The sequence below is a fragment of the Microtus oregoni genome, unplaced genomic scaffold (genome assembly GCF_018167655.1).
Source record: "Microtus oregoni isolate MIOR12 unplaced genomic scaffold, Mior012 000015F_ref0000493, whole genome shotgun sequence".
Classification (NCBI taxonomy): Eukaryota; Metazoa; Chordata; class Mammalia; order Rodentia; family Cricetidae; genus Microtus; species Microtus oregoni.
In genome coordinates, this window is record NW_024543074.1 from 27,469,858 (window position 1) to 27,495,213 (window position 25,356).

General features: G+C 46.2%; 1 protein-coding gene across 1 annotated transcript; it reads left to right on the top strand.

The window, feature by feature from the left end:
- The first annotated feature begins 390 nt into the window (after positions 1–390).
- LOC121456340 (NACHT, LRR and PYD domains-containing protein 1a-like) lies at positions 391–25,356 on the top strand. The gene is made up of 13 exons (XM_041664423.1): positions 391–2,111; positions 5,549–5,719; positions 6,996–7,166; positions 10,255–10,344; positions 11,467–11,533; positions 11,565–11,637; positions 14,239–14,380; positions 17,954–18,177; positions 19,857–20,107; positions 20,621–20,746; positions 23,768–23,903; positions 24,599–24,643; positions 25,058–25,356. The coding sequence occupies exons 1-13, from the start codon at positions 391–393 to the stop codon at positions 25,354–25,356; spliced, it is 3,516 nt and encodes a 1,171-aa protein (XP_041520357.1).

Genomic DNA, 25,356 nt, shown 5'->3' on the forward strand with positions numbered 1-25,356 from the left:
TTGTCAGTTGCTGGACAAAGGTTCTATAGTGATGCCATCACTGTGGGTTGTTATCTTACATTCACAGAACTTAGATCCATGGGCAAGTGGGGCTTACAGTTAGAGGCATTTTTGCTTTATAGATTTCTTAAGCACAATCAATTAAACTTAAAAAAAGAAAAGCTTAACCATCACACTTTGAACTGTGAAACCCAAAAAAAAATGCCCAAATCAAACTGGGTATGGGGACACACATATTTAATCCCATCACTTGAAAGGCAGAGGAAGATCAATCTCTGTGAGTTCAAGACCAGCCTGGTCTACATAGCAAATTCCAGGATAGACAGGGCTACATAATGATGCCCCCACCCTATTTTTAAAAATGTCTAAATTTATTTGGTTGTTGGCTAAATGAATGAACGAACAACTCACCATTACTTTATGTCCTTTCTTTCCTTTGCTTACTTAGAAACTGCAATAAAAACATGCCAGAACCAGAGAAGAGAGAGCCTTTACCATACACAGACCTGGGAAACTGAAGGTTTCCAAAAATACACACAGCTGCTACTATTACAAAAATCTTGCCCCAGAGGCCAGAGGTCCATGGTGAGAGAAGGAGGGAACCAGGACATTGAAGACAGAGGACATCTGATTGCCATCCAAGACTTATTTGACCCAAGCCCAGGTAGCCAGAAGAAGCCTCAGTTAGTCATATTAGAGGGGGCTGCTGGCATTGGGAAGTCAACGCTGGCCAGGCAGGTGAGGAGAGCATGGGGGGAAGGCCAGCTCTACAGGGATCACTTCCAGCATGTCTTCTACTTCAGCTGCAGGGAGCTGGCCCAATGCAAGCAGCTGAGTCTGGCTGAGCTCATAGCAAAATATGAGAATGTCCACATGGATCTCATAAAGGAGATCTTGACTCACTCTAAGAAGCTGCTCTTCATCCTGGATGGCATAGATGAGCCAGCCTGGGTCTTGCAGAATCCTAAATTCTATCGGCACTGGAGCCAGTCACAGCCAGTGCACACACTGCTGGGCAGTTTGCTGGGGAAATCTTTACTTCCTACGGCTTCCTTGCTGCTCACAGCTCGGACCACAGAACTACAGACATTCATTCCTTCCTTGGAGCAGCCACGGTGGGTGGAGGTCCTGGGCTTCTCTGAGTCTGGACGGAAGGAATATTTCTACACATACTTTGCAGAGGAAAGAGAAGCAATTACAGCTTTTACCTTGGTTGAATCAAACCCAGTGCTCTTGACCCTGTGCCTGGTGCCCTGGGTGTCCTGGATAGTCTGCACCTGCCTGAAACAGCAGATGGAGCATAGGGGAGACCTCTCACTGACCTCACAGACCACCACAGCCCTCTACCTGAAATACCTTTCCCAGGCTCTCCCGGCTCAATCCCTGGGGTCCCAGCTCAGAGGGCTCAGCTCACTGGCTGCTGAAGGTATCTGCAGAAAAAGGAGTCTGTTCAGTCTTAAGGACCTCAGGAACCAGAAGGTACCTGGGTCTGTCATCTCCACTTTCATCAAAAGGGGTGTCCTTCAGAAGCAGCCTAATTCTACCAACTACAGCTTTGCCCACCCGTGTCTCCAGGAGTTCTTTGCAGCGATGTCCTGTGTCTTGAGTTACGAAGAGGAAAAGGACAGCTGTGAAAACTTTAAAGCTGTAGAAAAGCTGATAGAAGTCTATGGAAGACTTGACCTGGTTGAGGCGCCCACCATGCGCTTCCTGTGTGGCCTTTTGAGTGACCAGGCAATGGATGAAATGAAGAACATTGTCGCCTGCTGGCTGCCTCTGGAGAGGAGGTGGGAGCTACTGAAGAGGGTCCTGGAGGAAGACCACCTCCAACAACACTCGTATTCGCTTGGATTGCTCCACTGTCTGTATGAGATTCAGGATGAGGAGCTCCTGACACGGGCGATGCACAGTTTTCAAGGATCAAGGGTTCATGTCCAGACAGATATGGCGCATCCAGGATTCCAGGCAGATGTGAAGCACCTGATGATCCAGACAGATGTGGAGCTTATGGTGGTTGCTTTCTGCATTAAGTTCTGCCGCCAGGTGAAGGCACTTCAGCTGGATGGGGGTGGACGGCTGGGACAAGAGCTGAGGGTCCCCAGGCTGATTCTGTGAGTATCTATACATACCTCTCCCTCCACCTTCTCTGTGTGTGGCATGAGGCCACACATTCTGAGCAGCAGGAACACTCTCAGAGGGTATAGAATAGAAGTCTCCAGGGACACCTAGCCACCAATCTGACCACCTGTCTAATTCACCTAGGATCCTCCATGCCTGACTGTTGATGGGGCCTTGAACTGCTGTCTTCCCCTCTGACTATGTAAGGACTATCTTCTCTGCTACACAGGCTCATTGTTATGCTGACCTTCACATTGCCTGGACCCTCCAGCAGCATCCCTCCAGCAGCATCAGAGGGCCCACAGCTTCTACTCCCCCCTCTTAACACGCTTTGTCTCTGAGAAACTGATCATTCAGCTTCAGCAGGCAATGTTTCTCCCCCAAGACAATGACCGTGGTCCTCATCTTCCCCATCAGTGTGTGTGTGTGTGTGTGTGTGTGTAGCACTATGGCCCTTAGTACTCATCCTAAATAGTCCCTATCCACTCTCTAATCTTAGCAGCATGGTGGATGTCCCTTTCCAGGTCCCATGCCTCCGTAGTGAGTACTCAATATCAGTGGTTACTCAATATCGGACGCTCCTTGAGTCATTCCAAAAATATTCATTAAGCATTTATTTTATGACAGGCCCAATCACCAAAAAAAAAAAAATACAACTGCTACCCTAAAGACCTCACAACTTGGGAGAAAAAGCAGTCCTGTACTCTAATTGCCATCTGGCAGGACACCTTCCATGGTCACCCACAAGCAAGGCACCGCGAAAGAGAATGTTGACACAAGCAGACCAGAAAGGGAAAGAGTCTCGGAGGAATAATGATTTGGGTTTGGGTTTGGGTTTGTTTTCAGTCTTCTATTTCCACATTTTCAAGCTTCTTCTCATGATAAAACCCACATTCCAGCTGGACTTGCCAGCATAGGCTTGTCATTCCATTACTCGGGAGGCCAAAGCTAGAAAATTGCTGGAATTTAGAAGTTTGAGACTTTAAAATTTAGACTTTTGAATTTAGAAGTTGAAAAGTTGAGCAACAGAGGGGAAAAAACTCACCTTAGAAATAAAATATTGATTTAAATGTAGTAGAGTGAGTACTAGAGAACAGGAAAGTGGTGAGGAGAGGAGAGGAAGAAATGGGTTAAAGAGAATAAATGAAATCAAAGAATATTTATATAACACATGCACATATATACACATGAAGGTGGCTTAGTGAAATGACTCTCATTTTTATTTGATTATTGTCTTAGTAAGGGTTGTTGTTGTTTTCTGTCCTTCCCAGTTCCTGCAATCATTAAGTCCCAAAGAAATCATACATTAGTTGTAATTACTAATGTAGAGATTACTAATTAGTAATGTAGATTACTAATGTAGAGGTCTACATTAGTTGTAAACTGATTGGCCCATTAGCTCAGGCTTCTTATTAACTCTTATAACTTATACTAGCCCGTTATTCTATGTTGACTGGGGTTTCTGTCCTGCCCAGTTCCCACAGTTGTTAAGTCATAAAGAAATCACACAGAGGTCTACATTAGTTGTAAACTGATTGGGCCAGTATCTCAGGCTTCTTATTAACTCTTACACTTATATTAGCTCATTATTCTTATCTGTGTTAGCCACATGGCTCAGTACCTTTTTCAGCAAGGCAGTTACATCTTGATTGGTCGGTGGCTGGGCCAGGACTGTGGGAAGAGCTTCCTTCTTCCCAGAATTCTCCTGTTCTCATTGACCTGCCTCTGCTTCCTGTCTGGATGTCCCACCTATACTTCCTGCCGGGCTACTGGCCACAGAAGATGTGGAGTCCCCAGGGAATGGAGGTGGGGTGGGAGAAGCAGACATGCTTAAGTCTGGAGAGACTAGCAAGGAGGACAGGAAGAATAGTAAAAGCTGTCTACCTATGTCCCAGCCCAGTGTGGCCACTGGATCCCTGTTGAAAGCATTTCTGTGGGTCACTGCTGACATAAAGACGTGGGGCTAAGCTAGAATGTAAGGCTTGGAAGTCTGTGGGAAAGAGATAAGGGATCTAGGATCAGCACCAAGAAGTGGAGTCCCCAGGGAATGGAGGTGGGGTGGGAAGAGGGGCTTCTGCAGGCAAAATGACAAGTAAGTACACTACAATATCTTGTCATCCTCATGAGTCTTCCGAGTAGCAGGGACCCCTGTGGTCCAGGCTTTTGCAACTAAGTAGACTGAGTTAGGCACAGCTTGGTGTGCGGGCAGCTGTCTAGTTACCTCTGCATGGCTCTATACACTGTGCAGGTGGTGGGATGGATTAACCTTGGTAACAAATTGGAACACACTAGATCGAAGAGTTAACTGAAGTATTGAACTAGAGAACAGAAATAGCTGAAGTGTGGTGTAAACCTTGAGTAACTGAAGCCTGCAACTAATAAGCTTGATGGAGAAGTATGTAAAAATCGAGAAATTAATCAAACAGGAGTTATACAGGGCAGAGTCTACTCCAACACTCCCAGAATTCTCTCCTCCTCAGACTGCAGACATCCTCTCCCAAGACATTCCCTTTGTTCTCTCCATGGAACTTCTCTGTGCTCTTCTATTCTTGGAAGGGGATGGGGTCCATGTAAACCAACATAGTCATCATGTTTATGACCATACTCAGCATTTCATCACAGAATCTCCCACAACCACCTCTCCTGAATGTTCCACTTCCCATCTCCAGCTTATCTTTATGGCCACTGTGACTCTAGAATTCTATAACAAAAGAAGACAGGTATATACATGTCAAAGAAAATAAGACTGAACTATCAATGTCTTCCTCTGTGCCAGGTCCTGTACTAGGCACTGGTATAAAAAAAAAGATGCCACCCATCTGCCCATGCCCTCAAGGAACACCTAGACTGAAATGGAAACAGAACACAAAACAAGCACACAGCATGCTATGCTAAAGACCGTAGATAAGGTAAAGGACCAAGATGTTGGAGAAGAAGAGTAGGCATAGAGGTTGGTCTGTCCTGAGGATGGCACATTGAAACTGTCTTAGTCAGTGTTCTGTTGCTGTAAAGAGATGCCATGACCTCAGCAACTCATAAAAGAAAGCACATTGACTTGGGGCTGGCTTCCACTCAGAGGTTTAGTCCATTATTATCATGGCAGAAAGCATGGTACATGTAGACAGACATGGTGCTGGAGAAATACCGGAGAGTTCTACATCCAGACCTGAAGGCAGCAGGAAGAGAGAGACACTGGGTCAGGCTTGAGCACTTGAAACCCCAAAGCCCACCCACAGTGACACACTTCCTCCAACAAGGCCATACCTCTGAATAGTACCACTCCCTAGTGACCAAGAATTCAAATCTGTGAGCTTTGGGGAACATTCTTGTTCAAACCTCCAGAGAGGCCTCTCACTGTGCAGTGTGTGTCTGTCCACTTCAGAATATGCATAAGCAGTTCACATCCCTCCTTTCCCTTTCTTTCCCTCAGGTCCAGGTGGACCCCAGTCACTAATGCCACTTGGCAGGTTTTCTTCTCCACTCTTGAGTTCACAGGAAGCCTGGAGGAGCTGGACCTAAGTGGGAATCCAATGAGCTACTCCGCAGTGCAGAGTCTCTTTAGGATGCTGAGACATGCTAAATGTCACCTAAAGACATTGTGGTGAGTCTGCTCTGGATTCTCCCCTGAATGGCAGGAGAACAAAGGCAAAAACTGAGTCTAGGTTGAGGCTTAGGATTCATCAAACATTCACTGAACTCATTTGACCACATCCATGATACCAGACTTGCTATTGAAACAAACAAATGGGATTTCTTGGGGATCCTGAAAGACTAACATTCAGTGAGGACCCCCACTAGCTATTGCTAACAACAGGCCCATGAGGGCTCCAGTGGAACAAACATCCTGAGAGAGTGGCTGCAGGAGAACTGAGGAGCACAGAGGAGGAGGCTAAATGAAGCAGAGGGAAAAAAGTTCCAGGCCCAGGGAATGGCATCCCCACGTCCTCCTACTCTCTGCCCTTACAACCACCTTCTACTCTATGGACTCCATCTTTACTAGGATTTCACATGACAAGTGAGATCATGCTCTAGTCTATGTCTTCATAGACTATTTCACTTTCGCATGGTTCTTGGGACACACTAGTGGGATGCTGTGGATTTCACAGCGCTTGGCCCTCCTTGACCCAACAGCAACAGAGGAGTAAACCTCTAATTATATACTATTTATCCTGAAGCTCAGCCACGAGACACATTGAATTTTCCACCCTGATAAGACATGGGAAGACAGAGATGTAGCACAGATGCCAGCTGCAGACAAAGCCCTGGCCTGAGCAACACATACTCCAGATCCCAATATGTACTGGGGAGCCCAAGACAGGCTCTCAGGTCCAAACAAACCTGCCATACTCCCTTTCACCTTCTATTCTTATGCAAGAAACTCATTGGTTTATTGTCTGGCCTATCAATGACCTTAATATTGAAACTACCTAAACATCCTATATTCATTGTCTCTGGTTATTTAGCTAGGTCAATGTAGCTAATGCAATGTAGGTTTGTATCCTCAGGGATAACTTAGGTGCAAAAGGAAAACTAAAACTTTGAAAGTTTCTACAAGCCAGGGAAGCCCCAATTTCCCCTTAATGAGGACTTGAAGGGGGCTGGAGAGATGGCTCAGAGGTTAAGAGCATTGCCTGCTCTTCCAAGGGTCCTGAGTTCAATTCCCAGCAACCACATGGTGGCTCACAACCATCTGTAATGGGGTCTGGTGCCCTCTTCTGGACTGCAGGCATACACACAGACAGAATGTTGTATACATAATAAATAAATATTTAAAAAACAAAAAAATGAGGACTTGCAGGTACCAGAAAGGGAGGCCCAGTCCCCACTATCCAGAGGAGTGAACTCTCAGCAAATGACAGGGTGCATCTCCCCTGCAGGCTGGTCAGCTGTGGCATCACAGCCAGCAGCTGTGGGGATCTGGCCTCTGTGCTGAGCACCAACTGCAGCCTGACTGAGCTGGACCTGCAGCTGAATGACCTGGGCGACCAAGGGGTAAAGCTGCTGTGTGAGGGGCTCAGGAATCCTGCCTGCAACCTCAGAATCCTGCGGTAAGACCCTGGGGGATCTCTTCTACCAGGAGACCAGGGAGGGCAGAAGATGGGGTACCAGAGGATCAGATAAGGAAAAGAAAGGGACAGATAATGCATAGTCAGCCTGGCTCCTGACCAGCTTCTGCCACTTATACCACGGCTTAGCAAGACCCTGTGTTTCCCAACTTAATTTCCTCATCTATTAAGTGGTAGCGTCATACCCTCCTTGCATATTGTAATGATATAAAATATACATATGTATAAACAAATATAATGATAGTTGGGCAGCCGGGTACTATGGAATCATATTTCTTAATGAGGCTGCAGGTTGGCGGCATGGTTGGGGCAAAGATGCCCCCCTTACTCCTTGCCCCTCACCCCTTGCTGTCTGCAACAGACAAGGGAACAAGGAAGCTGACCCTTCGCCTTACCAGCTACAGCACTTAGGAAAGTGTGCCCAGCTCCTCGCCTGGGTAGCACAGTAGAACTGACCCTATTGGTGGAGGCAGAGGTGTGCTAAGCCCTGAGGATGGAAGAATGGGATCCACAGCCCCCTCATCTGTCATGTGGTAGTGAGGGCAAAGGAAAGATGCCCTCCACTCTTGCCCCTACCACCTTTGGTGGCTGAGGGAGCTGTCCCTCCCCCTTACCATTGGCAGCACTCAGGCAAGTGAGCCCTGAACCTCACCTGGGCGGCACAAGAGAGCTCATCCTCTTGACTGGGGTGCAGATGAGCCAGCCCTGTAAAGGTGAACATGGGAGATCTGGTCCCTCCCCTCCTCTTCCAGGAGGGCTGGGAGAGGTGCCCTCCCCACTCAGTGGGAGGGTTGACCTTGATGGTGTAGGTATCGACAAGGGAGGGCCAATCAGGAGGGCCTGAAAGCAGGAGAAATGGCCCCACCCCCTTGCTCGTTGAGGCAAGAGGTGGACTAGCCAGGGCAAGTTGGAGAGCTCCCCCTGGTGGTGAGGACAAGGGAGAGCTGACAGGCTGACCAACTCTGATAGAACCCATCCCAGAACCAGGGTTATGAGCTGGGCCAGCACAACATCCATCCCATCTGTGATTTACTGGAGCATGTGAAGAGACTGGTCCTGTAGACACAAAACTGCAGGGTCTCCACAGCACAGAACAACAACATGATAACCAAGAGGAGTCCCAGTGAGGCCCCAGCATTGATAGTGCAACAGATACCAGAGGCCTTGAACCAGACCAATGACTCTTTGCAATGAACACTTGCAAGTAAAGATGTATGGATAAAAGGGTAAATTGTGACTCACTGTGTCACCCTAAAGTACATATGATGAGATTTATTTTTCCTTTTTTTATTTAGCCCTAAAATTTTTATTCTATTTTCAGAGGGAGGTTGCAAGGACAGAAGATAGATACAAAGGTATGGGGAAATGAATAGAATCGAGATGCGTGATGTGAAAGACACAAAGAATAAATTAAAAGAAAGCTAAAAAGGAGGCCACATGTTCACAGGGTTTCACTTCACTCCATGGTAGCTCATTCACTCAGTCAGTCACTCATTCATTCATTCATATCAGGCCCCCTGTGTGCCCAGCACTGGTCCAGGTCCGAGGGATCCAGGCACAAGCACACATGGCTTTGTCCTTCGGAAGCTGGGTGGGAAGAGACAGATATAGATCACCTGTGATCACGTGATCCAGCATTGACACGCTCTGCTGGAGGCTGCGGAGTCAATAGTATTGTGAGAGTGTAGTGCTGTGGGAGGGGAGACTGCACTGAAGGGTCCATGGGGGCCTCTCTGAGGCCAACCTGGGGACAGTCAATAAATCAGAGTAGGGGAGACCCTGAAACAAAAGGAGGCCAACAACCTGGGCAGACTTAGAGCCTTGAAGGGGCTTGAGTCGGCCCTGTGTGGCTGAAATGGAGTTGTCTCCGGGCCATAGATTTACATGCAAACTAGAAATGCGTGCAATGTCCTTCTCTACTTCCATGTATCCAGGTTCCTCTCCCTTCCCCAGCTTGAGCTAGAGGAACACTCCCTATAATTTCTGGCCAGAGTCCTCTGGTACTTACATTTGACAGAGGGTCCAAGTAGGCTATGCCCTGTGGCTTTCCCCACCCAGGACAGCACTTCTACTTTGAAACCCAAAGAAACAGTCAGAGCAGGCTATGGTGCTGAAAAGTCTGCTTTTGGCCTCTCTGTGGGAAATGGCCCATCCAGCTTACACCCCAACTCTCTCCCGCCTGCTGATGACCCTTTCCAGGGGGGGCTCTGCCACAGGTCTGCTTTAGGACACATCTCAGTGACCTGTCAAATCTTAGCTGCCTCCTTCCCTACTGGAGACAGGAACAAACTTCAGCATCAATGGCTCCATCTCCCTCCCCAGAGAGAACAGCCCATAAGACTGGAATGGTGACATTGCACAGCCTCTCACAAGTGTGGGACTCTTTCCTCTCCTGCTTGTCTTGCTTCACAGCGGGCTGAGAGGGAGTGATGGTGTCCCTGGTTATGGACATGGAGGCCCAGGGAAGGTGGCATTTCTCCTAAGCCAACAGGAGCTCTAGAACTTGAAGCCTGAATGCAATCCAGGGTCTGGGGTGTGGCTCAATAGAGAACGCTCATGTGTGAGAACAAGACTTCCATCTTCAGCACTAAAATGTGGGTGAAGGAATTCTCACAAAATCCTAGAACACAGATATTCTATATTCTCTTTAAACAACTGTCCAGAGTCCTTTCTGTGACAAAGCCACAACCCCAACCACTGGGATGCTGATGGCTGCCAATAAGAACCACCTCATCCAGTCATGTTCCCTTCCTAGGATGGTCCATATCCGGAGTCTGACCCATGTAGGAGTATAAAAACTCAACTTTAGACAGCCCCAAAGGCCATCATCCCATTTCAGATATGCCTGCAATCTGGCTAAGACCTCACTGACACCACATCATGGCCACATCTGTCTCTCTCCGTGGTGACTGGCCTCTCCTCTCTATTCTGGTGTTAGTCAAGGAACACACCCCAATAAGCTCCCTCACTGGCTTTATCTCAGAACTAATTCTGAGGAACCTGACTGTGACAGAGTCTTTCATGCTCCCTAGTGTATCCCAGGACAATATGGCTTCCCTTGTGCTTGCAGGCTGGACTCGAGCTCTCTGAATGACCAGGTGATGGTAGAACTTAAGGCTCTGAAGGAAGAGAATCCCAAGCTGCTCGTCCAGAGCACACGGTAAGGAGTGGCCCAAACTGAGATCCTAGGTCAGGGCTAGAGCTCAGAGATGAGAAAATGGCCCTGGGGTGGCAGGAGAGACAAATCAAAACAGGAAGAAACCAGGAAACCATAGCAACTATCATGAGGTAGGTTGTTTTGATTTCATTTGTGTTAGTTTTATTCATTTGGTTCTTGGTGAAAATGGGATCATATAACCTGCCTCTTAAGTCCCTCCATGGGAAATGGAGATTATAAAAAAAAAAAAGTAAATGAGTGGAGAGTCCTTTGTGCATAGCATAGTGTCATAAGTAGCCACCAGTTCCACAGTGAACCCAGAACACCGGAGCAATGAAGTCACCACAGATGGGAGACAAAGACACTGACGTTTGGTATTGCAGCTGGAAGACCAGCTTTCAAGGCTGCTTCAGGGTGGTAAAGAAAATGCCACAGAGTAGCAAAGGCTTCAGGAAACCGTTTTGTTTGACGGTCTTTAGGAAAGGAACGTAGCAAAGGCTTCAGGAAACCTTTTTGTTTGACGGTCTTTAGGAAAGGAACGTCTGCATTCTAATGGTAACTTTCTTTAGTCTCTCATTTACTCTCTTTTCTCATCTAGACTCCATTTTCTCATGATGACTTCAGGCTCTCCTTTATCTCAATGGCTATATATAATCAACAGGAGTTACATTTTAAGGTTGCACTTCAGTAAATGATAAGAAACCTAGCCATCCTGATACATACAATTAATAAATCTCAACTTCTTAGTTGATTATAAACTGCAGCTGGAAATAAAGAATCATTCATTACATTATCTATTATTTTGTGCTTAGCGGAAATGCCAGGCTTTCTAGAAGTGTTTATATAAAAAGAGCTGTGTTGTAAATGCTTTGGTAGGAACCTAGGTTTGCCTTAATATGAGCTCTCTAGGGCATTCACTAATAACACACTAAAAATAGAAGTGATTGGCTTTTGGTGTTTTGAGACAGGGTTTCTCTGTAGATTTGAGGCCTATCCCAGAACTAGCTCTTGTAGACCAGGCTGGCCTCAAACTCACAGAGATCTGTCTGCCTCTGCCTCCCAAGTGCTGGAATTAAAGGTATGTACCACCACTGCCCAGCTGAGAACTCACATCTTAACCCACAGGCAGAAAGCAGAGAGAAAGCTGGAACAGTCAGAGTCTTTGAAACCGCAAAGCCCACCTCCCAGTGATGTACTCCTTGAAGCAAGGCCACAGCGCCCAGACAGCACCACCAGCTGGAGACCAAGTGTTCAGTGCAGTAGATTATGGAAGACCTCTCACTCAGACTGCCAAAGGTATTAAAAGCATGTGCCACCACTACCTGGCAAAAGTGTTTTTAATCTTGAAATATATTTTCTTATCCTGTCTGTAACTTATTTCTCTTTGTTTGTTTGTTTGTTTTTTGAGACAAGGTCTCTCTGTGTAGCCCTAGCAGAACTAGAACTTGCTGTGTAGACCAGGCTGACCTTAACTCAAAGAGCTCTGCCTTCTTCTGCCTCTGCTTCCCAAGTGCAAGTGCTGGGATTAAAGGCGTGTGTGTAACTTCTGGTTACCTGAGAACATCTACAGTCCTCATTGGGCATTACAGAGTCAAGTCATTTTCTGTAGCCTTGGCCAGTGAAAACATGTTTTCAAACTGAGGTCAGGAATGGATGCAAGGCCTAAATCATTTCCCAGCTAAATCCCTGGACTCTTTTGTATTTACAACCTATCCAGAGAGCTCAGTATGTCCCTGTGAACTAGACTGCTATTTCTGCGAGTGTATATTCTAAAATCCCTTAGCAAGGCAGCCTGGTCTTAATCTAAAGGTTTACTTTGAAACCTTAAATTAGTCATTTAGAGTTGGGGAGATGCAACCGTTTTTCTTATGTCAGCCTAAGCTCTGAATTTAAATAGTTCTCAGGAAATTAAAATTCCTGACTACTGTCAAAATTCCTTGTATGGAATTTATTCATCAAACTCTTTGCAAGTTAACATTATAAATATAAAGTAAGTAATACAGCTTAGTGAGGGGTCATCGTTTAGACAGTCCACAGAATAAATGCCCACAAGATTGAGAGGTGATCATGAGCTCTCTCATTAAAGTACAGGTATTGAGGAGATTTCACAACTGGTTTTGCACATGTTAAATTACAGACAGAAGCAAACAGTACTCAGAGTCCGTGGCCTTGTAAGCCTTACTTGAAATGAGCTTCCGCCATCAGAGAATTATTAATTGTCATCTGCTATATTATATCATGGGCCATGGCAGTTTAGGATTGGGAAGCTCACTGGTTAGAGAACTTTCTGCTCTTAAAAAGGACTCAGGTTCAGTTCTCAGCACCCAAATGGTGGTTCACAACCATCTGCAACTCCAGTTCAGAGCATCCAAGGCCCTCTTCCGTGGTCACCAGGCACGCATGAGCTGCACATACACATGTGCAGACAATCATACACATAAAATTACAAAGGAGCCACAGCTTCTCAAAGCCCACTCCAGACCAATTGATTTAGAATCTAGGAGTGAACAAGCTTCCGTCAATAGGATCTGTGATTTAGCAGGTCATCCGGGTGACATCCACGCACACTGAATTTGAAAGCCACTAGTCTAGATCAGGAAAAAAGGCAGCATAGTTGGGGCTCGAGGGTGACAGGGCTGTGGCAACGCCTTTGCACTTTGCTAAGAACTTCCTGCTTTCTTCTAAGAAGCAGAGGAGAGCCATTCCCAGGCATCAGCATGCAGGTATTCGTGGAAAGCACTCACACATAAAAAGTATAAATAAATAATTTCTTTTAAATATTTATTTATTATGTATACAATATTCTGTCTGTATGTCTGCAGGCCAGAAGAGGGCACCAGACCTCATTACAGATGGTTGTGAGCCACCATGTGGTTGCTGGGAATTGAACTCAGGACCTTTGGAAGAGCAGGCAATGCTCTTAACCACTGAGCCATCTCTCCAGCCCAATAAATAATTTTTTAAAAACGGGGATCAAGATGATATCAGTTCTAACATGGGGACCTAGATAGATCTGTGAGAGGGAGATTAAAGAGACGTGCCCTAGAGAAGAGTCATGTGCCTTAGTTCAAGTTCAGATGAGTTAGATCATAGTTGGGGATGTCTTATAGACAGGCCTAGTTTCCCCTGACATCTAAGAAGAAGAACATCTCTGTGTATAGGAAATCACCTGTGAAGGTCTCTACTCCGGATCTGGATGAAGGAGAAACGAGTGCAGGCCCATCCTCACTCAAGCGACAGAAACTACAGTTAGGTATGTGAAGGGGCCATACTTGAAGCATCAGGATGGGACCATCATATCTCTACTCTGTCTCTGATATGGGGCAAAACAGGTTACTGAAAAGAGAAACACCTTCTTGCAAAACATTTTACACTAAGAATCTAGAGGAAGGATGTTCTGCTTTCTTCTCTCGCAGCATCAGGGTCCAGTGCTATGCCTCACACATGTCTGGGTTATGCTTCTGACTCTACACCAGGGAACCATGGCCATTGTCAGAGGGTAAGGCCTGGAACTCACCTATCCGGCCCTGCCCAGCCATCTTCTTTCAACCTGTCTCTGAAGAAATGCTGGAGAGAGGAACAATGGGCCACAGGGAAGGAGGCAGGACCTTAGGCAGAAGCAGGTGCCAAGGTTTGGGGGTGGTCCTCAGAAGGTAAGCTGTGAAAACAAGAAAAAAGGAGATAGATGCAGGAAGGAAGGGGAAGAAGGAGGGCTGACAAGGAGAGAGAGAGAAAATTGAAAGAAACAGAGAAGCCCCCGGAGCAGGGACAGAGACAGCAGACGCATTCCCGGCTGGAGCCAGGTCTCAGGAAGAGCCTAGCCCTAGTCTAGCAGGAGATGGAGGCTGGAGAGACATGCCTGGATGATAAAGCGTGACCACTTTCTCCCTCTTCCAGAGGAAGCTCCAAAGCAAGAAGCCGTGCAGCACTCTTTTCCGCGAGACCAGCTCATCGCGTCTCTTAAGATTGAAGATGGCTTCTGGGGTAGCACAGGACCTCTGGCTACTGAGGTGGTTGACAGTGAAAGGAACCTGTACCGGTGAGTGAGCCAGCCTTCTCCATTCCAGTCCCCACAAAGGATTCCAAAGACAGAACACAAACCAGTCTCCCATAGCATGGCCCCTCTCCTTACCAGGCCAGCGGGCAGGGGCAGGGCTGAGACAGTGGGCGTGTCCCTTTTACAGTGGAAAACTAAGCTTAGAGGTGAATGTTTCCAAACATTGACATAAGTAGAGAGCAAAATGCTTCCTCATCCTGTTCCCTAGCTTTGCCAGATTCTTTTCAACCACTCTCATTCAGTCTCTCTCGTTACTATTACAGCATTTTAAGTCTACTGTGTCTGGTGATCTCTCCATAAACATTTCACTAAGAATCCCTCCAAAACTCAAACAAGGTCCTCCATAGCCAGCATGGCACTGCATCTAACAGAGCTGGCAGGCTTTCATTTCAATTAAACAGACCACACCCTGGGTTTACATTTGTTCAAGGACATGAAATGTCTTTTTTACAGGTGATTATTTTAATTGCAATGCAATTAATTTATGTTTGGCTTGTCAAGTCTCTTAACTTTCACTTAAACCCTTGTGTCCTAATGATCCTGTTCAGCTAACAACCACTGTGTGCCATGAAGCTACTAGAAGCTACGAGCACAGAATGAACACAGCGGCCCTGCTCTCTAGGGTTCATAGTCCCATGAATAATGAGAGACTGTGGCTTCCATAACTTGTTACCTTCCTCCAACATGGTGATGCTCACTTGTCTCAGCTGGAGGAACTGTCACTCTTGACTTCCTCCCTTGGAAACTGCCTCTTGTCCACCTGCCAATCACCAAATGGGGAGCCTTTGAGAAAGTCACTAAAAGTCCCAGTAAAGCGTTGTTTCAAAGCCAAAAATTTATCACTAATAGTAACATATGCTCTAACATATGCTCATTTCTATTTAGTGGGTTTGTGTGAGCACACACAAGCATTTTCAGGCTTGGCAGAAAGTGTCTCTGCCTGCTGGGCCATCTCTCCAGCCTTAGCCCCTTACAAAGAAATACACTTTTTAAAAACTGCTACAGCCCACAAGACCACGCAGTGGGAAGTACAGCTGACAACTCTCTAGACTAACTCACAGGAGTGTTCCAGCGAAGGAAGCCTGATTGGCAAGGCTCCGGAAATACTTGTCTTTTGAATAGTCCCTGTCATTTCTGTAAACCCTTGTGAAGTCATAGCAACCATAGCACCCTCTTTTCCACAGTGGGATTTTTCCCAAAAAGCCTCAGCGGTGCACTAATTATTGAACGTAACCCCCTTCCGTATGGTAACTGGACGACCTTATCTATCCCATAGCGTGGGGCCCTGGTATGAAAGCATTCACTCAAAAAACCTGTGTTCTCACAGTCAAATCTACATAAAGTTAGTCTCCCACAATCATCCTTTATGGAAGGACATCTGACAAGGAGAGAAATGTTGCAAATAGACCACATTTGGTCTCCAAAGACAGGCACTGACTGAGCAGGAGAGAGCAAGTCTGCCCTTACTGATAAGCATGACCTGGCAGCCCTGAATTCTCTAACAGCCAACTCAGGAGAGTGTAACCTCCTGGCCTTTATTCTACCCTAACAAGCTACCAATGCACTGTACTTACCTTTATCTCGCTTTCATTTGACACCAGAGCTTAGTCTAGGAAATTAACTGTTTGTGACTTTACACCTAGAGATACAGGAAAAATATTTGAATCCCTAAACCAGCCCCAGAGAAAGGAATTCCTTCTCAACTGGGTACCAGCAGGTACAGCGCCCTGCCTCTTAGCCAGGGGCTAGAAAGGGCAGGCTCTGGACTTTACATAACCATGCCTTTCACTTTGATCTGGTGCTAAGAAATTTCCTTTAATTCAATTAGGAAAAAAACAAAACAACAACAACAAAAAAAAAGCCAATACAAAACAAGTACCATCTGCTTCCCTCCTGCGGCTCACTCTGGTTGCCATGGTTACCACAATCCTGCTTTCCCAGCCATTGCAGAAGGAAGCAACAGCAGACGTGCTCAGGGAGTGCAACAACCCTGCCATGTTTTCTTCTCCTTTTTCCTACACTTATTAATTAGTAAGAAATGTAGTTAGTACACAAAAAGCCCTTTTCTTCTTAGAATTCTATACTAATTTAAAGCTCCCTCCTTAACTAATCTTCCCAGTATCAGATGCCTGGGTGCTATGAGACATAAGTAAGCTAACAGACCCCTACTTTGTCAGACTTATCTGTTTCTGTGGTTCTGTGAAATGCATGTTCGGGGGTTAGAGAGATGGCTCAGCAGTTAAGAGCACTGACTGCTCTTCCAGAGGTCCTGAGTTCAATTCCTAGCAACCATATGGTGGCTCATAACCATCCATAATGAGATCTAGTGCCCTCTTGTGACCTGCAGAATGTTGCAGGGGAAGGGCCCACTTGTTTATCCTGGCCACCAGGCTAGCTTAGCCCTGAAATAACCACACAGAAATTATACTAATTAAATCCCTGCTTGGCCCATTAGCTCTAGTTTCTTATTGACTAATTCTTACATCTTAATTTAACCCATTTCTATTAATCTGTGTATCGCCACATGGCAGTGGCTTACCGGGTAAAATTCCCAGTGTCTGTCTCTGGCAGATCCATGGCATATCTCTGACTCCGCCCTTCTTTCTTCCAGCATTCAGTTCTGTCTTCCCTGCCTATCTAAGTTTCTGCCCTATCAACAGGCCCAAAGCAGTTTCTTTATTAACCAATGAAAGCAACACAAAGGCAGAAGGAACTCCTAAACCAGCAGAACACTGTATACATAATAAATAAATCTTTAAAAAAAAAAAAAGAAATGCATGCTTGCTTGGTATCATTATTATTGCCTAAATAATTGTTAATTGTGTATGTATGTATATGTACACATATATGTGTGTGTATAAACACATATATATGTATATATATGTATGTGTATATAGGTATATATATATATATACTGGAAGCCTTGTGGGGAGTGGAAACTTTTTTAGAAGAATAAAGAGACATGGGTAGGAATAAAGAGACATGAGGAGAAAATGTGTTTGAGCTGATTTGTTCACCCTCACACCTTTTTAGCGAGTTTTCACTCCCTGTAAGCATTCTGTTCTGAATCCTGAGGGGCGCTGAGGCTGAAACCCAAAGGACCCTGATTTAAAAAATAAAAAATAAATAAGAACACCAAGAGCTGAAAATGTAGCCAATCAGTAGAACTCTTGCCTACCATATAAGTGTATTGAGTTTGACCCCCAGAACTTCACACACACACACACACACACACACACACACACACACACACACACACCTATTTCATCACCTTCATCATCATCACAGGAGCATTTAACTCCACTAGGTGTGTGTTACCTGTAAGTTGGCTCTAGACCACTCAGTACCCACAGGTCTACGAGATTGGCTCTATTTACAGATAAGGAAACTAGGAGTCAGAAGGCTAATACTTTGTTCAGGCTCCACACAGAGAGAGCAAAAGAGTCAGGACTCAGAGATTTGACTAAAGACGGTGTGTCCATAGCCCTGGATCAGATCTGCATCCAGCATGTCAGCAGATCTTGTCCAACTCATGTCTGTTTCTGCACCTTCTAGAGTTCAGTTCCCTATGGCTGGCTCCTATCACTGGCCCAGCACTGGTCTTCGCTTTGTGGTGACAAGGGCAACGATCATAGAGATAGAATTCTGTGCCTGGAGCCAGTTCTTGGGCAAGACTCCCCTGGAGCAGAGTCACATGGTGGCTGGGCCTCTGTTTGACATCAAGGCTGAGCAGGGAGCTGTCGACACTGTGTATCTGCCGCATTTTGTGGCTCTCCAAGGTAACCAAGGGAAGGATAGGCAGGATGGCGGTGGTAGTGGGAGGTCTTTCCGGTCACATAGGAGAATGGAGGATGATAGAGGGGGTGATGAGGAAAGAGCTCATGGCTTTCTTAGAGAGACACAGAGGGTCATGGAGGTAGAGCTTACCTGAAAGAGTCCCTAAGTAGGAACTGATGTCCTCAGCTACAATAATTTTAACTCCTTTTATTTTTCTTTGTGTCTTCCAAATCATGCAACTCCATCCCATGATAACTCCCCCATCCCTTCATATCTGCTCTCTGCCCGTGAAACATCCTCCCGCAATTAAATAAAATTTAAGTGGAAAAAAATCAGTCTCATCATGTAAGCTTCAGTGTGACACACTGAGTCACACCACATCCACGTATCTTTACTTGCAAGTGTTCATTACAAAGAATCATTGGTCTTGTTCAAGGCCTCTGGTTTCTGCTACACTGTTAATTCTGGGCCTCAGTGGAACGCCTCTCAGATATCCTGTTGGTACCCTGTGTTGAGGAGATCCTTCAGCTTCGTGTTTGCTGAACCAGTCCCTACACAATGCTCCAGCAGATCACAGATGGGGTGGATGTTGTGCTGGGCCAACTCATCACCCTGGTTTTGGGCCTGGGTTCTTTCAGGGTTGGTCAGCCCTTCAGTTCTCCCTTGTCCTCACCACAGATAAGCTCTCCTGCACTGTCTTGGTGAGTTTGAGTTTTCCCTTTGTGCTGATGAGCAAGGGGTGGAGCCAGTTCTCCTGCTTTCATGTCCATAGGGTCAGATCTCCCATACTTATACCTTCGGTCAGCTCTACCGTGTTGCCCAGGCAAGGTGCAGGGAGACTCTCCCAAGTGCTGCAGCTAATGAGGGGCCGGGGCAGCTCTCCTACCTGCCTCAGATATTGGTAGGCAGGGGGTAGGGTAAGGGAGGACATCTCTCCACTGTCCGGGCTACCTATCAGTAGCAATATTAACTGGCATTTCTTAAGTGCTTTTTACATATCATATCCCTTTGGCTTCTAACAGGAAATGGGATAAATCAAGCTATTTTAAGAGATTTTTCTAAAGACTATGTACCAAGTGAACTAACAAGCAACTGTTAGTACCAAAGTCTGTCAGCATGTGAAAACCATTACCATCCCTACAGGCATGGAGAAGATGGGGGTCACCAGCTTTCATTTGAGAACTGGAGATCCATCAGCTGGGCCTAGGAAATGGAATTTTCCTCCAAGGAATTAGGGGGCCTTTGAGTACAAAGGAATCTACCCAAAGCCTACCGAGCTGCAGGTCAGATTTGGACAGGGATGAATTCACCAAACTGGTAACAATGTCTTTTGAGGTCTCCTGGGAAGGCCAAAATCAAGGTGCTAGTGTATTCAGTGTCTAGAAAAGAATATTCTCTTTGTAAATGGCATCTTCTACCTGATCCCTCAAATGGCAGAAGAGGCCCCTTGACTCTTTCCTAAGCCCATTCAAGAGGGGGTCTACATCCATGTCCTCATCGCCTCCCTAAAGATCTGCCCAAATTCATTCCCCTGGATTAGGATTTTGAGAGGTCAGGGTCATTCATACCTCCCCCAGAAGGTCTCTCTGAGACTGAGTCCTGGGCTTCTGCTATCCCAAGCCTGGCTCAGTCAGGCACTTAATCTATGTCTTTTGACTTCATTCTTGGACAGGAATTCAAGACACCTCAAATTTCCAAGTGGCCCACTTTCTGAAGCACGGGGTGGTCTTTGAGACACCAGCCGAAGTGAAGCCACATTGCACAGTTCTAAAAAAACCCAGCTTCTCTACCATAGGAGTGATGCTAAAAATAATCCCTGTCACCCGGCGATTCCTACCCATCACCTCTATCACGTTGCTCTACCATCAACCTCATGCTGAGGAGCACAAATTCCACCTTTACCTCATCCCCAATGACTGCACTATTCGAAAGGTAACACAGAGAACCACAAAGGCCCATCCAAGGTGGGCTGACGGAAAACATGAGACACAGTCAGAGTATCCCAGTGGGGTCCTCTCCTGGGGGTCGGGGGGGGGGGACTCTAGTGAGCGGACCCTGGTGTGCATGAGTGATCTGTCCTCTGCTCAGCTTTGGTCTGGTTCCCTCAACCCCAAGTCTCCCCTGTGTCTACTGCTCTTTCATTCATCTCTGCACAGCCTTCTATGGCTTCTCTCATGGCATTAGAAGAACGGGGAGGCTCCACGCCCAACCTGCAGCCTTTCCCTCCCACTTCTTCTCTGTCAGCAGCTCTATGACCACTGTGAACATGGAACAATCTAGAGTGGGAAGGTCTGTTCAGTACATGGGAAAAAGGGCTGCAGAGGTTTTGTTTCCATCCCCACCACCCTCACCCCCACTTCCGTGCACACACACAAAAGAACCAACATCTCACCTTATTTGATGAGATTATGTAGAGAAGAAATCATTGTCTGTTATCTTCCTTAGGCCATAGATGATGAAGAAATGAAGTTCCAGTTTGTGCGAATACACAAGCCTCCTCCGATGGGCTCCCTTTATGTGGGCTCTCGCTATACCGTGTCTGGTTCAGGGACCATGGAAATTACACCCAAGGTAAGCAACCTGATACTTGCCCTTCACCAAGGTCAGATGTCAGGCTTGGAAAAACCTGTAGGGTGGGTCTTCCAGGAACTCACACTTGAGGTTTGGAGGGAAGCGATTGAGATCCACCGTGAATAGACTAACTAACTAGATGGATGAACTAAGCTGGGGCACGGTAGTGTTTAGGATGTACTGTGCCAAAGCCATGGAGTCAAATTAACCTGGCCTATTATTCATCATAGGGCATCTCAGTAAAATGGTTCTAGAAGGAAACCACTGTAGGATGTCTGTCATTTGGTAATTGTCAGAAAAGACTAAGGAAGCCTATTTCCTCTGTCTTGGGTATTGTTACAGAGCAGGGACAATTCCATGACTGATCTCAACAAACTGAATGCTATCATGGTTAAACCAAAGCAAGTAGAGTATTGGAATTGTTGAACATGCAAGACTCATGTAGTGTGTGCTGTAAGGGTGTTTGGGATCCTGTGGGCTCCAAGGTAACCTGTTTAAAGAAGATGCTCTATGCATGTCCAGTGGAAAAGCAGTAATACAGATGGCCTGCAAGCCTTGGAACATTTTGTACCAACACTGAGATTTAGCTCTGAGTCTGAGATTCTTCCAGGATACCAGGGGCTGCTTTTAGCTTTTTCCTCTCAGTGTATCCTCTCCTAACAGTCTTTGACCAAAAGCTACTGAGCATTAATCTGTATTCCCCAAATGTCCATAACTCTCCCAGATTTTCTGCTTGTGAACAGAAAGCATATATGAATGGTGATCTGTGACTGAACCAAATTTAGATGTGGGTGAGTTTAGTCTGAAACATCTATCAGGACACTGGCTGGCAACAGTATATAAGACCCCAGACAAGCCAGGTGCTGGCACACTGCTTTAGTCCCAGCACTTGGGAGGCAGGGGCAGATGGATCTCTGTAAGTTCAAGGCCAGCCTGGTCTATGGTCTACAGAGCTAGTCCAGCACAGCCAGGGCTACACAGAGAAACCCTGTCCAAAAAAATAAAATTAAAAAAATCCCTAAAAACTAAAAAACAAAATGACAAAACAGGGGCTGGGGAAATGATAGCAAAGTATGATTTCACAGAAGCATGAAGGCCTGAATTAAGTCCCCCAGTACACAGGTCAAAAGCTGCATGTAATTCCAGTACTGGAGACACAGAGACAGGAGGATCCCTCCGGAAAGCTGGCCAGCCTAGCAAAAACTGAGGTGGAGCCTTATGAGCAAGATGGCTCAATGGATAAAGGCACTTGCCACCACACCTAACAACCTAAGTCTGGTCCCTGGAGCCCACCATGGTACATGGAGAGAATTGACTCCATCAAGCTGTCTTCTGACTTCCATATGCACACCGTGGCACATGTACACACACACACACACACACACCCTGATGGTCCTGTTTAATATTGAGCTAGGTGACAGGTACTGAAAAGGAGGTGATGTCTGCTTTTAAGTTGGAAATTAGGAACCAAAGGATAAATTGGCAAGCTGCTCAGTTTGGAGCCCTCCTGCACATCAGTTGCTTACAACTGATAAGAGAGAGATAATCTATTCATTCAGTGGGTATTAACCTAGTGCCATGGATATGCTTCAAGGAAGTTAGGTCAGTGGAGCAGACAGACCTGCATGAATAAGAGTAACCAGTACCACTGAGAGCTAGCAAGTAAATACAGCATTGTGAGAGAGTGACTTGGAATCGCTTCTCAGCCTTTTGATCAAGATCAATTATAGGATCTGCACTTACCAGAGAATGAGTTGCCCACTTCCACTGGCAGTCAGAGAAACACCTCTGAGAAGATGCCACTTGAGTTGAGGCCCCAGTGAGATAAAGACTTGAGGCATGTAGGATTCTGAAGTGCATCAGACACAGGACATGTGCAGAGGCACAGAGGTGAGAGCAAGCTTGAAATACCTTGGTGTCAAAGAGGAGGTCAGCGTGGCAGAGTTGGTGCCTGTAGCAGAAAATAGGGTCACACTAGAGATAACATCTCCCAGGGCTCATTGGTCCATGTGAGCCTGTTGCAGGGTTTTGATTTTGTTCAAGTACATAAATCATAAACATTCTGCAGGACTTCATTTACTCTGATAAAGATGTGTCTAGCACTAGGAGAGAATGGATGACAAACAGGCAAGAGCGGAAGTAGAAATGAGTCAAAGGCTGCAGATGAGAGGCCATGGTAGCTTAACTAAGGCAGCAGCCATGGAGATGAATGGTTGATAGATTCAGGAAACTGACCGCACAGGAAACCGTCAGGACCATGAGTCTTTGTGGCAGGTATCCAAATCGATCTTATTGGTAAAGGCAACAGGCTTTGATAGACAGGTTGCTATGGGAAGAAAAAGGAACAGGTTACAGATGGGGATCTGAGCACTAACCAGAAGGTTGTACAATTTTCTGAGTTTGAAGAGACTTGGGAAGGGCAATCTTGAAAGACAGTTGGAAACCAAGTTCTCTGTCTTGGATTGGAACTGCCTAGGAAAAGGGATAGATGTAAATTTTCTGTTAACTGGAAACAGTTTAGGTTTAAGACGTGTTAGGAATGAGATTTTGTACTGAAGGAATAAGGGCTTGGGTTCAAGATAAGAAATAAGGGAAAAAAGGCCCAATTAAAGATGGACAGCCAGGTGGTTGGTGGCACATGCCTTTAATCCTAGCATTCAAGAGGCAGACAGGTAGATCTCTGAGCTCAAGGTCAACCTAGTCTACAGAGTGAGTTCCAGGACAGTCAGGGCTATAAAGAGAAATTCTGTCTAAAGGAAAGAAAAAGATGAAGGGGAAAGTGTTTGGCTTAGACTATGTGAGCACTGCTTTGAGAAAGAGCCCTGAGCTGGTCCGTAGATTCTCTTCAGGGCTCTTACCCTTCTGAGGTAGGAATGGTGCTATCAATGCTGTTGATTGACTTCAGCGGGAAGGAAAATGTCCTTCTGAGATGGAGTAGGACCCAAAAGGTGTTAAAGTGGGAAAAGCTTCATCTTCAGAACAAGCAATGGCTTCTCACACAGAGGTTCTTGCTCTCTCCAGGAACTGGAGCTGTGCTACCGGAGCTCCACAGAAGCCCAGCTCTTCTCTGAGATCTATGTTGGCCACTTACAATCAGGGGTCCGGCTGGAAATAAAAGACAAGAATTCTGTAGTTTGGGAAACTGTGTTGAAACCAGGTAAATGCAGGACAAATCCAGGGTGCACACACGTAGGAGAAAGATCTATGGTGGGCCAGGTGATAAGAAATGTCCCCAGAGAAATGATTTGGCTCTCTAAGTTATAGAGACACGATTTGATCAGAATTTCAACTCTTCCAGAAGTCCCGAGTTTGTTTCCCAACACCCATGTTTCATGACTACTTCTAACTCCAGCTCCAGGGCATCCCGCACCCTCTTCTGGGCTCTGTAGGCACCTACACTCATGTACATAGGCACACACAAGCATAATTTAAAATTACAAAAACAATTCTTTAAAAATATTAAAGAGGAAAGGGAATAGATCTATACTCAAAGTATCAAGTACTTAAAACTATCCTCTGATTTGGTTAATTCTCCTCCAGGAATCTAATTCAGGCTAAGACAGGCTAACATGGGTTGAGATGATGTTGGAAGAAATTGCTATTATTCATTTAGAAACTATCTTTCTTTCTAAAATTATAACTTCCAGCTTCTGCTTCCTAGAGACATCAGGAAAGAATTCACCTAGATTTTGTCTATGGGCCCATCCTATCCTCATGCCGGATTCTGACAGAATTTGTCTGCAGCTTGGCTTGTTCTCAGAATCCAGGCATCTAGATGAGAGATTCGGGGTATGTGGTGTGAGTTCATAATAGCCCTGATATAGATGCTGCTCCATCTCTCCTTTCCTCTAGGGGACCTCAGACCTGCATCCACCCTGGTCGCTGCAGCCCCTACAGGTCAGTAGTACCTGCCAGACCAGATGAGGTAGTGGGAATTTCAGGGTGCATGCACTATCTGGCTCTGGAGGGAAAGGAAAAAAGAAAAGAGGGGACTCTCTCTTTGCAGACCTCACCGGGGTGGGGTTGGAGAGCTCTACATCCAGAGTCCCCATGCTCCTCACTGCTGGCCATGGGGGCCGTAACACACCTCACTCACAACCTCAATCATGAGCCCTCCTGTTCCCATGGGGGTGTCGGGCTGGACGCTGACATGAGGGGAGATGAGGGGTTTCTCTGGTAGTCAAAAGGCTTGCCAGAGTGAAAAGGAAGCCGGTGACACAATGAGATAAGAAACAGAAGTGGAGAATGAGCCAGGAGAGGCTCCAGTGGGAGCCTTTCTTGGATCATCACCAGTCTTGCCTTCACCTGCAGTGGCCAGACCCTCCCGGCACTTTGTGGACCAGCATCGGGAGCAGCTGGTGGCCCGAGTGACATCAGTGGACCCTGTCCTAGACAGACTGTACGGTCAAGTGTTGAGTGAAGAGCAGTATGAGATGGTTCGTGCTGAGGCCACCAATCCCAACAAGATGCGGAGGCTGTTCAGCTACAGTCAGTCCTGGGATCGGGCCAGCAAAAGTCAGTTCTACCAAGCTCTGAAGGAGACCCATTCTCACCTGATCATAGAACTCTGGGAGGTGTGGGCTAGGGATCTTGGGGAATGGGTATCCTGA